Source organism: Arvicola amphibius, chromosome 10 (genome assembly GCF_903992535.2).
Source record: "Arvicola amphibius chromosome 10, mArvAmp1.2, whole genome shotgun sequence".
Lineage (NCBI taxonomy): Eukaryota > Metazoa > Chordata > Mammalia > Rodentia > Cricetidae > Arvicola > Arvicola amphibius.
The window spans coordinates 114,295,933-114,308,345 of record NC_052056.1 but is presented as its reverse complement, the minus strand read 5'-3'; the positions used below and the strand labels follow the sequence as shown (position 1 = coordinate 114,308,345).

The following is a 12,413-nucleotide window of genomic DNA, read 5'->3' as shown; positions in this document are numbered from 1 at the left end:
TTTTGCCTGGTAGGGAATTCTTCTGGGATTCTGTTAGGTGTGGCCCTGGAAGTTCTGGGTAGAATGTGTTTCTAGGTATTGAGAGTTGGCACTTAAGAATGGGGATGGACTGGGGAGCAATTAGGAGGTTCACTATAGGGAAGATAGCAGGATGTTCCTGTAGGATCTGCCTAGTCACCTGGGAATGGGGGCAGAGAGCAAAAAGGCTACAAGAGGTAGTTTGCTTCAGAGTTGGGGGTGAGCCTGGATTTGGGGTGTTGGAGGGAGAATGAAAATCTAAAGTTTGCCTACATGCGTCACTGGCTGACTTGCTTCTCTGGTAGTCTTGGCTGGAGGTTTCCCAGAGAGTACCTGCTAGAGTTTGTGGCTGGCATCATAGGATGCGTGGGGAGGAAGGTTGGAGAAGGATGGGCAGCTGGAGATGGATACTGAGAGAATGGGGCAGCCATACCAGGGGGTCTGCTATAGAGTTAGGGGTGACACAGGGGAGTTGGATTTGGAGGAGAGGAGGCAGAGGTGGAGATGCAGTAAAGGTTACCTCTTCCCCTGAAGGAGTGTCCTGTGAATTTCCAGGGAGTGTCTGCTAGAATTGGGGGCTGGAATAACGGGGATGTGTGGAGGGAAAGAAGGTTGACGTCTCTCTCTTGAGAAGATCTATGTGAGCCACTGGAGATGGGGACAGAGAAGGCGGGTGGTCTGCTACTGTACTGGGGTACACAGGCCTTGGTGTTGATGAGGAGCAGAGAGAGGGAGATCTGCAGCCAGCCCACCTGCTCCTCTGGACAGAGTTGAATACAGGTTTTTTGTACGTTTGTTTGTTTGTTTGTTTGTTTGTTTGAGACAAGGTTTCTCTGTGTAGCCCTGGCTGTCCAGGAACTTTCTGTACAGACCAGGCCTTGAGCTGACAGAGATCTGCCTGCCTCTACCTCCTGAGCACTGGGATTAAAGGCGTGTGCCGCCACCACCCAGTCGAATATAGATTCTTTTTTATTTTTTTTATTTTTTTCATGGGAAAATTTCCATGTTTAATGTAAAAGGCTCAAAGCATTGAACTATTTACATGTGTGTTAGAAAAGATGGCAGTGCCCAAGGGTCTTCCTGAGGGACCGTGAGAAGACAGTTCATTTAAACCCCATTAAACAGAGGCTTCCCGTCTCCGAGGCGCCATATCCAGGCCCCTGATGCACGAGCACCAGCTTCAGATCAGGTCAGCCACGTTCATGGGCATCTCGTCTATCTGGGTGGAGTAGTACTGTTCTATGTCCCTGAGGATGCGGATGTCATCATTCTTCACAAAATTGATGGCCACACCTTTGCTGCCGATGGCCCCGATCTCCCGATTCTGTGAATGTACAGTTCTCTGTTGTTGGGCAGGTCGTAGTTAATGATGAGGGACACCTGAGGGACATCCAGGCTGCGAGCTCAGACATCTGTAGAAATGAGCACTCGGCTGGCACCTGAGCGGAACTCCTTCAAGATGGACTCGCGCTCCTTCTGGGGCATGTCCCCGTGCATGGATGACACAGTGAAGTTGGCTTCTCTCATCTTCTCTGTCAGCCAGTCAACCTTCCTCTTGGTGTCGCAGAAGATGACAGTCTGGGTGACGGTCAGCGTGTTGTAGAGGTCACACAGAGTGTCAAATTTCCACTCCTCTCTTTCCACCGCCACGAAGAACTGCTTGATGCCTTCCAGAGTCAATTCATCACGCTTCACCAAGATGCGGATGGGGTCGGTCATAAACTTGTTGGTCATCTCCAGGATCTCATGAGCCAATGTGGCGCTGATAAGAACCACCTGTGTGGCCGGCGGCAGGAACCTGTACACATCGTAGATCTGCTCCTTGAAACCTCTGTTCAACATTTCATCAGCCTCATCCAAAACCAACATCTTGATAGCCCGTGTCCTTAAACTACTATGGCGAATCATATCAAAGACGCGTCCCGGGGTGCCTGCCACAACATGTTGCCCATAGTCCAGCTTGCGGATGTCATCCCCAACATTGGTGCCCCCAATGCAGGCGTGGCACTGTACATTCATGTAGTCCCCGAGAGCCAGCAAACCCTTCTGAATCTGTACAGCTAACTCTCTTGTTTGAGCCAAGATCAAAGCCTGGGTTTCTCGAACCTGGATATCCAAGCACTGGAGGACTGAAACGCTGAAAGTGGCTGTCTTGCCGGTGCCAGACTGAGACTGGGCTATGACATCTCTCCGGTTAATTATCTGCTTGAGAGCGCGCTGCTGGATTGCTGAAGGCTTCTTAAAACCGTAGGCATAGATGCTGCGCAGTAGGTCCTCCCGCAGGCCCACGGTGTCGAACGTGGGGGTCACGTCCACCTCCTCGCTGGTCTCGAACTCCACTTTGGTCATGTCCTCCTCTTTGAGCAGCCGCTTCCATGCGGAGCCCGACATCGCCATCCTGGCCATGGCCGCCCTGATTCTGAGTCCACCGAGAGTTGAGGAGCGCGACTGCCAGCGGCCTGACCTACAATTTTTTAATTTTTTTATTTTTTTTTTGCCTCTCACAATAAAGTTTATTATGAAAACAGGGTGTTGTGGGGACAGAGGAAAAGACAGATACATCTGGGTTAGGTGGCTCAGGTGAAGTAGTGCGGCTTCTTCACATTGATGCCATATTCACTGAGGGCAGGGGTCAAGTCCTCCATGGTTAGGGTGTACTTGCGGTCCTTGCTCTTGCTCTGGGAGCTGCCAGAGTCTGTGCCCTTCATTTTGCAGTGCTGTAGGGCATCATTAGCAATATCTGAGATGAATTTCTGGGCAGCTAGTGAGATGAGCCGGACTATGCGTGGGTCTGAAGCTTCAAAGCCAGCACGGTTCAGGTAAAAACCAGTCACTGCATCTGGGATCGTAGGGGTGTAATCCTCCAGCTGCATCAACAAGTCCACCAGTGGCGTGCTGGACACTACCGGCTTCACTTCTCCGTTGGCCGCGCTCGGCAGGGCGTAAACCCTGTTAGACTTTGCCCCTTCAGGGGGAGCCTTGCTGCCCGCTGCCACCGATGCCGGCCCGCGCCGCTCCGCCCGCTCCCCTGCTCGCGCCGCTATGGGGCCCGTGCCCATAGCGGCGGCTCCAGCCCCGGGTCCCCCTGCCGTCCCCGCGGGGCTGGCCTTGCTCTCCGCGGTTGTGCTGGTGGGCAGCGTGGCCGGCGTCGCCTCGGGGTCCGCGCTGGAGCCGCTGCAGCTCATGGGGCTGGTGGGAGAGGCGGCGAACCTGACCTCTCTGTCAGTCCGAGAATGCTGATCCTTCCTCCAGGAATCCTCAGAATGAGACTGGCTGAGAGCTGTCTCCTCCTGCCTTATATACCTCTCTAGGGCTGGGATTAAAGGCGTGTTCCACAACCACCTGGTTTCTATGGCAAACCGGTCTGGCTACTTGGATTAAAGGTGTGTGATACCACTGCCTGGTATGTGAGGCTGACCAGGGTGGTTGTTTTTGTTTTTGTTTTTGTTTTTGTTTTTTTCAGTTTTTCCTCATTTAATGGGAGATTAAATTCTTTTATTTAATTTAATATTTTAAAAATTTCCATCTCTTCCCTCCTCTTCCCCCTTCCCTCCCCTCCCTTCCACCCATACCCCCACTCCTTCCCTCTCCAGGCCAAAGAGCCATCAGGGTTCCCTACACTATGTTAAGTCCAAGGTCCTCCCAACTACCCCCAGGTCCAGGAGGTGCTCAACCAAACTGACAAGGCTCCCACAGAGCCCGTCCATGCCGTAGATTCCAAGCTCATCGTCATTGTCCTTGGTTTCTCAGTCAGCCTCCACCGTCAGCCACATTCAGAGAGTCCAGTTTGGTCGCATGTTCCATCAGTCCCATTCCAACTGGTCTTGGTGATCTCCCATTAATTCTGTCCCACCGTCTCAGTGGGTGAACACACCCCTCACGGTACTGACTTTCTTTCTCATGTTATCCCTCTTTCTGCTCCTCATCAGGACCTTGGGAGCTCAGTCCGGTGCTCCAATGTGGGGCTCTGTCTCTATCTCCATCCATCGCCAGGTGAAGGTTCTATAGTGATATGCAAGATATTCATGAGTATGGTTATAGGATCTGGCCTTTCCGGCTCCCTCTCCTCAGCTGCCCAAGGAACTAGCTGGGGGCATCTCACTGGATACCCAGGAACCCCTCTAGAGTCAAGTCTCTTGACAACCCCAATATGGCTCCCTTAATTAAGATATATGCTTCCCTGCTCCCATATCCACCCTTCCTATATCCCAAGCATCCCATTCCCCCAAGCTCTCCCCATCCTCCCCTTCATGCTTTTCTCTCCCCATCTCCCCTTGTCCCCATCCCAGCCCACCCCCAAGTTCCCAATTTTTGCCTGGCAATCTTATCTACTTCCAATATCCAGGAGGATATGTTTTTCTTTGGGTTCACCTTCTTATTATCTTCTCAAGGATCACGAATTATAGGCTCTATGTCCTTTAGTTATGGGTAGAAACCGATTATGAGTGAGTACATCCCATGTTCATCTTTTTGGGTCTGGGTTACCTCACTCAGAATAGTGTTTTCTATGTCCATCCATTTGCATGCAAAATTCAAGATGTCATTGTTTTTTACCACTGAGTAGTATTCTAACATGTATATATTCCACAGTTTCTTTATCCATTCTTCCACTGAAGGGCATCTAGGTTGTTTCCAGGTTCTGGCTATTACAAATAATGCTGCTATGAACATAGTTGAACAAATGCTTTTGTAGTATGATTGGGCATCTCTTGGGTAAATTCCCAAGAGTGGAATTGCTGGGTCCTGGGGTAGGTTGATCCCGAATTTCCTGAGAAACTGCCACACTGCTTTCCAAAGTGGTTGCACAAGTGTGCATTCCTACCAGCAATGGATGAGTGTACCCCCTACCCCACAACCTCTCCAGCAAAGGCTATCATTGGTGTTTTTGATTTTAGCCAATCTGACAGGTGTAAGATGGTATCTCAAAGTTGTTTTGATTTGCATTTCCCTGATAGCTAAGGAGGTTGAGCATGACCTTAAGTGTCTTTTGGCCATTTGAACTTCTTCTCTTGAGAATTCTCTGTTCAGTTCAGAGCCCCATTTTTTTAATTGGGTTAATTAGCATTTTAAAGTCTAGTCTCTTGAGTTCCTTATATATTTTAGAGATCAGACCCTTGTCAGTTGCAGGGTTGGTGAAGATCTTTTCCCAGTCGGTAGGCTGCCTTTGTGTTTTAGTGACAGTGTCCTTTGCTTTACAGAAGCTGCTCAGCTTCAGGAGGTCCCATTTATTCAATGTTGCCCTTAATATCTGTGCAGCTGGGGTTATACGTAGGAAACGGTCTCCTGTGCCCATATGTTGTAGAGTACTTCCCACTTTCTCCTCTATCAGGCTCAGTATGTTCAGATTAATATTGAGGTCTTTAATCCATTTGGACTTGAGTTTTGTGCATGGTGATAGATATGAATCTACTTTCATTCTTCTACAGGTTGACATCCAGTTATGCCAGCACCATTTGTTGAAGATGCCCTCTTTCTTCCATTGTGTACTTTTGGCTCCTTTATCGAAAATCAGGTGTTCATAGGTTTGTGAGTTAAGATCCAGGTCTTCTATTCGATTCCACTGGTTGACTTCTTTGTTTTTATGCCAAAATCAAGCTGTTTTCAATACTGTAGCTCTGTAATAGAGTTTGAAGTCAGGGATGGTAATGCCTTCATAAGTTCCTTTATTGTATAAGATTGTTTTGGCTATCCTGGGTTTTTTGTTTTTCCATATAAAGTTGATTATTGTCCTCTCAAGATCTGTGAAGAATTTTGTTGGGACCTTGATGGGGATTGCATTGAATCTGTAGATTGCTTTTGGTAGAATTGCCATTTTTACTATGTTGATCCTCTCAATCCACGAGCAAGGGTGATCCTTCCATTTTCTGGTATCCTCTTCAATTTCTTTCTTCAAAGACTTAAAGTTCTTGTCAAATAGGTCTTTCACTTCCTTGGTTAGAGTTACCCCAAGATATTTTATGCTATTTGTGGCTATCGTGAAAGGTGATACTTCTCTGATTTCCCTCTCTGCTTCCTTATCCTTTGTGTATAGGAGGGCAACTGATTTTTTGGATTTGATCTTGTGTCCTGCCACGTTACTGAAAGAGTTTATCAGCTGTAGGAGTTCTTTGGTGGAGTTTTTGGGGTCGCTTATGTACACTATCATACCATCTGCAAATAACGAAAGTTTAACTTCTTCCTTTCCAATTCGAATCCCCTTGATTCCCTTATGTTGTCTTATTGCTATTGCTAGAACTTCAAGCACTATATTGAAGAGATAAGGAGAGAGTGGACAGCCTTGTCGTATTCCTGAATTTAGTGGGATGGCCTTGAGTTTCTCTCCGTTTAATTTGATGTTAGTTGTCTGCTTGCTGTACATAGCCTTTATTATATTTAGGAATGACCCCTGTATCCCTAATCTCTCCAAGACCTTTATCATAAAGGGGTGTTGAATTTTGTCAAATGCTTTTTCAGCATCTAATGAGATGATCATATGGTTTTTCCCTTCAGTTTATTTATATGATGGATTACATTGATAGATTTTCATATGTTGAACCAGCCCTGCATCTCTGGGATGAAGCTTACTTGATCGTAGTGGATAATTTTTCTAATGTGTTCTTGGATTCTGTTTGCCAGTATTTTATTGAGAATTTTTGCGTCAATGTTCATGAGTGAGATTGGTCTGTAATTCTCTTTCTTGGTTGAGTCTTTGTGTGGTTTAGGTATCAGGGTAACTGTAGCTTCATAAAAGGAATTTGGCAATGACTCTTCTGTTTCTATATTATGAAATACCTTAAGGAGTATAGGTATTAGCTCTTCTTGGAAGTTCTGGTAGAATTCCCCATTGAAACCATCTGGTCCTGGGCTCTTTTTGGTAGGGAGGTTTTTGATAACAGTTTCTAATTCTTCGCGACTAACAGGACTATTTAGATTGTTCACCTGGTCCTGGTTTAACTTTGGTATATGGTACTTATCTAAAAAAAATGTCCATTTCTTTTACATTTTCCAATTTTGTGGCATACAGGCTTTTGTAGTAAGATCTAATGATTCTCTGAATTTCCTCTGTGTCTGTGGTTATGTCCCCCTTTTCATTTCTGATCTTTTTAATTTGCGTGTTCTCTCTCTGCCGTTTGATTAGTTTGGATAGGGGTTTGTCAATCTTGTTGATTTTCTCCAAGAACCAGCTTTTTGTTTCATTGATTCTTTGGATTGTTTTCTGTGTTTCTATTTTGTTGATTTCTGCCCTCAGTTTGATTATTTCCAGTCTTCTACTCCTTCTAGGTAAGTCTGCTTCTTTTTTTTTTTTCTAGAGCTTTCAGGTGAGCTGTTAAGTCTCCAATGAGTGCTTTCTCCGTTTTCTTTAAGTGGGCACTTAGTGCTATGAACTTTCCTCTTAGCACTGCTTTCATTGTGTCTCATAGGTTTGAGTATGTTGTGTCTTTATTTTCATTAAATTCAAGAAAGACTTTAATTTCTTTCTTTATTTCTTCCTTGACCCAGCTGTGGTTCAGTAGTTGACTGTTCAGTTTCTATGAGTTTGTAGGCTTTCTGGGGGTAGCATTGTTGTTGAATTCTAATTTTTATCCATGGTGATCCGATAAGACACAGGTGGTTACTAATTTTTTTGTAACTGTGGAAGTTTGCTTTGTTACCGAGTATATGGTTAATTTTCGAAAAGGTTCTATGAGCCGCAGAGAAGAAGGTATATTCTTTCTTATTTGGGTGGAATGTTCTATAGATGTCTGTTAAGTCCATTTGGTTCATTACCTCCATTAAGTCTCTTAATTCTCTGTTAGGTTTCTGTCTGATTGACCTGTCCATTGGTGAGAGAGGAGTGTTGAAGTCTCCTACTATTATTGTGTGTGGTTTGATGGCTGCCTTGAGTTCTAGTAGTGTTTCTTTTACATAAGTGGATGCTTTTATATTAGGGGCATAGATATTCAGGATTGAGACTTCATTCTGAAGGATTTTTCCTGTTATGAGTATAAAGTGTCCCTTTCCATCTCTTCTGATTGATTTTAGTGTGACGTCAACTTTGTTAGAAATTAGTATGGCCACACCTGCTTGTTTCTTAGGACCGTTTGCTTGATAAACTTTTTCCCAACCCTTTACTCTGAGTAGATGTCTGTCTTTGTGGTTTAGGTGTGTTTCTTGTAAACAGCAGAATGTTGGATCCTGTTTTCGTATCCAATCTCTTAGCCTGTGCCTTTTTATAGGTGAATTGAGTCCACTGATATTAAGTGATATTAATGACGAGTGGTTGTTAACTCTGGTCATTTTTTTTTTGTAGTAGAGTTTGTCTGTTTCCCTTCTTCTAGTTGTGCTGGTGAAGGGTTGCTAGATGTCTGAGTTATTGTGGGCATTGTTGGACTCCTTGGTTTGTGATTTTCCTTCTATTACTTTCTGCAAGGCTGGATTTGTGGCTACGTATTGTTTAAATCTGTTTTTGTCCTGGAATATCTTGTTTTCTCCATCAATGGTGAATGCAAGCTTTGCTGGGTATAGTAGTCTGGGCTTGCATCCATGTTCCCTTAGTGTCTGTAGCACATCTATCCAAGACCTTCTGGCTTTCATGGTTTCCATTGAGAAGTCAAGTGTAATTCTGATAGGTTTCCCTTTATATGTTACTTGACATTTTTCCCTTGCAGCTCTTAATATCTGTTCTTTATTCTGTATGTTTTGTGTTTTGATTATTATATGGCGTGGGGATGCTTTCTTTTGATCCAGTCTATTTGGTGTTCTATAGGCTTCTTGTACCTTCATAGGAATATCCTTCTTTAGGTTGGGGAAATTTTCTTCTATAATTTTGTTTAATATATTTTCTGGGCCTTTGAGTTGTAATTCTTCTCCTTCTTCTACCCCAATTATTCTAAGGTTTGGTCTTTTCATGGTGTCCCAGATTTCCTGAATGTTTTGTGTTAAGAATTTGTTTGATTTGTTTTGTTCTTTAATCTGTGAGTTTATTTCCTCTATAGTATCTTCAGAGTCCGAGATTCTTTCTCCATCTCTTGTATTCTGTTGGTGATACTTGTCTCTGTAGTTTCTGTTCGTTTACTCAGAATTTCCATTTCCAGTCTTCGCTCAGAATGTGTTTTCTTCATTACCTCCATTTCATTTGTCAGGTCTTGTACTGTTTCCCTTACGTGTTTGATTGCTTTTTCTTGTTTTTCTTGGGTATCTTTGAGAGATTTATTTATTTCATCTACCTTTTTGTTTGTCATCTCCATTTCTTTATGGCAGTTTTTTACCTCCTGTTTAAGGTCCTCTATTATTTTCATAAAGTACTGTTTAAGGTCGATTTCTTCTATTTTTTTCTGGAGTAGGGTGTTCAATTCTTGTTGTTTCGGGATGCCTGGATTCTGGTGATGTCATGTTGCCTTTTGGGTTGTTGGAGGAGTTCTTGCATTGGCGTCTGCCCATCTCTTCCTTCAAATGGAGCTAGGAGAGACTTGGTGATTTGGTCCAATCGTTGCTCTGGCTGAATCTGGGTGGATCTCCTCAGTGCCGGAGCAGGAGCTATTCCTTGCAGCACAATCTGAAGGAGCCTGCACTCCCTTGCCGGGCTCCTCAGACCTGCCTGGAGGGCAGCCTCTCACCCCTCTGGGTAGGTGGCCTTGGTACAGGGTCAGGACACTTGAATACGCTAGGGAAGGCTGTCCAGATGGGACTCCACAGCACTGAATCAGGGATTCCTGGTAGCCGAGGGACGCCTCCCAGATGTGTCTTCTGGTATTAAGATCTGGTGTCTTTGCTCCCAGATGTGTCTTCTGGTACTGATATCCGGTGTCTTTGCTCCCAGATGTGTTTTCTGATACTAGTATCCGGTGTCTTTGCTCCCAGATGCGTCTTCCGGTCCTAATATCTGGTGTCTTTGCTGGCCAGGTAGTTTGGAGAGGGCCTACCTTGCTGCAGGCAGGCTATTGAAACAAAGAAACTCCTGCCCACTGGTTGCACCCCCTATGCAGTCCCAGCGCCCTGATTGGGCTGAGCTGGAGATGTTATGGACCCGAAGAGGGGAGGAAGAAGGGACGGTTTTTCTGGGTGCAGGCTAGGTGGGGCAGGAAGAGAGAGGCAGTAGCCAGGGAGACTAGCCCCAGCCGGAAGACTAGCATTGAATATAGATTCTTAAAGTATCTTTTGTAATTCTCTGAATTTCCTCTGATGTGATGTTCCCCTTTGCATCTCCAATTTTATGGGTTTGGATAATTTCTTAATTTCTTTGGGTCAGTTTGGCCAATGGTTTACCAATATGTTAATATTTTCAAAGTATCAACTCTTTGCTTCGTTGTTGGTTTTGTTTTTGTAATGTTTTCTTTTTTCTTCTTTTTCCTGGTCTTGGACATCTCTTCCTACCTGATCTTTTTAAATGTTCATTATTCCACTTTTTTTGGGACTTCAGATGAATCATTATTAATTTGGGATTGCTCAAATTTCTTGACATAGACACATAGTGCTATAAACTTCCACGTTATGACTGCTTTAATTGTTTTTCATAGAATTTTGTATGTTGTATTTTCATTTTCATTCAATTCTAGAAATTTTCAATTTCCTTCTTGACTTTTTCCTTCACCTAATTTTTTTTTCTTTTTTTTTGGTTTTTCGAGACAGGGTTTCTCTGCAGCTTTTTTAGAGCCTGTCCTGGAACTAGCTCTTGTAGACCAGGCTGGCCTCGAACTCACAGAGATCCGCCTGCCTCTGCCTCCCGAGTGCTGGGATTAAAGGCGTGCGCCACCACTGCCCGGCTCCTTCACCTAATTTTGAGAGTGTTTTTTAGTTTTTCTGTATTTATGTGCTGTCTGTCTTTTGTTGTTGATTATCTTTAATGAATGGTGGTCATGTAGAATGCAGGGTGTTATTTCGGATTTCCTGTATTTGTTGAGGCTTTCTTGTCAGGAGGCCAGCCTCGACAAAAATGCCTTTCTTCCAGAGCAGAGGCATGGGAATTTAGAAATATAGTAAAGAACACGAAGACACAATGAAAATAACAAAACGCAGAAACATATAGGATAGTGTCAGGAGGGAATATCAGTGAGTACTGAAAATTCACCCGTGTTTAATTTCCAATTGGTTAATATACCCCTGACCCCAAAACATAAGATTTTAATATACCCCTGACCCCAAAACCTAAGAGTAAGACAAAAACTGCATTAATATACAAATTGAAAGTCACAGGCTACATTCATGGCTCATGCCCTAGACTCATGCCCTAGACCAAACACTCCATAGGCAAGCCACTCCTGGGTGGAATCCCAAATTATTCCCATGAAGGGAACTGGAACTTAGTTGGATCCTTGGACTTTTGTTTTAGGTAGGATCCAACTACTTCCCTATTTCAGGAGCAAAAGGTCTGACAACTAACCACACCTGTTGACAATGGCCTTGAGAGAGCAGAACTCTGATTAACGTGTAGGTGGGACCTTTGCTTGAGTTAGAAACGCAATAACCTTGAATGAACTAAAAACAAATCCCAAACTCTCTGACCTTTCCCTCCTCTTTGGGCCTCCACACCTTCTTTGTGTCCTAATGTGTGGTCTATTTTAGAGAAGGTTCCAAAGGCCTCTGAAAAATGTATGTTCTTTATTGTTTGAGTGGAATGTTCTGTAAATAAGTATCTGTTAGGTCCATTTGACTCAGGAACATTATTTAATTCCAGAGCTTTTCTATTTAACATTTTTTTCCTGCTTGACTGAATCACCTCCATCCTTGTGCTGGTGCGGATCTGTGGTTTTAATTCCAAGCATTTCTTTAATGAAGATGGTGCATATATGTTTAGGACTAATATGTCTTGTTTGGTTTCTCTTTTCACAAGGAGAAAGTGTCTCTCCTTCTCTCTTCTGATCAGTTGTGGTTTGAGGTTCATTTTGTCAGGTATTAGAATAGCTTCTCCTAATTGTTTCTTGGTTCCACTTCCATGGAGTATTTTTTTCATTCCTTTATCCTAAGGTGGTGTCTACCACTGCCTGTGGGATATATTTGGAGGCAGTGAAATGATGGATTTTGTTATCTTATCCAATCTATTAGTCTATGTCTCTCTATCACAGAGCTGAGAACATTAATATTTAGAGTTGTTATTGATCAATGGGCATTAATCTGTGCCATTTCATTATTTTTATGATGTTCTGTTAGACTCCTTTTGATTCAGTGTTCTGGGATTGTTTATTTGTTTTTCACCTCAATATCCCTCCAGTATCTTCTACGTAGTTGCCTTGGGGTCATACATTTCACAAATCGGTTTTAATTGTGAAAACTTTCTTTCCCCTTCAATTATGACTGATAGTTTTTCTGGGATAGTAGTCTGGATGGGCACTGTAGTCTTTCATAACCTGGAGACCACAGTGCACTAGTGTCTGCTGTGATTTTGATGGGTGTCCTTTGTATATAATCTAATCAATATCTCTTGCTGTTTTCAATGCCCT

At 43.9% G+C, this 12,413-nt stretch overlaps 1 protein-coding gene and 1 pseudogene across 1 annotated transcript; both read right to left on the bottom strand.

Moving 5' to 3' along the window:
* Positions 1–1,198: 1,198 nt before the first annotated feature.
* LOC119825447 lies at positions 1,199–2,424 on the bottom strand (annotated as a pseudogene).
* Positions 2,425–2,594: 170 nt separating this feature from the next.
* LOC119824410 (transcription initiation factor TFIID subunit 10-like) lies at positions 2,595–3,203 on the bottom strand. Its single transcript, XM_038344528.1, has one exon. It carries the CDS (start codon positions 3,201–3,203, stop codon positions 2,595–2,597), a length of 609 nt encoding a protein of 202 aa, XP_038200456.1.
* Between the last annotated feature and the right edge of the window lie 9,210 nt (positions 3,204–12,413).

Coding starts and splice junctions, on each gene's coding strand:
- LOC119824410 (XM_038344528.1), bottom strand. CDS start 3,203: ATGAGCTGCAGCGGCTCCAGCGCGGACCCCGAGGCGACGCCGGCCACG.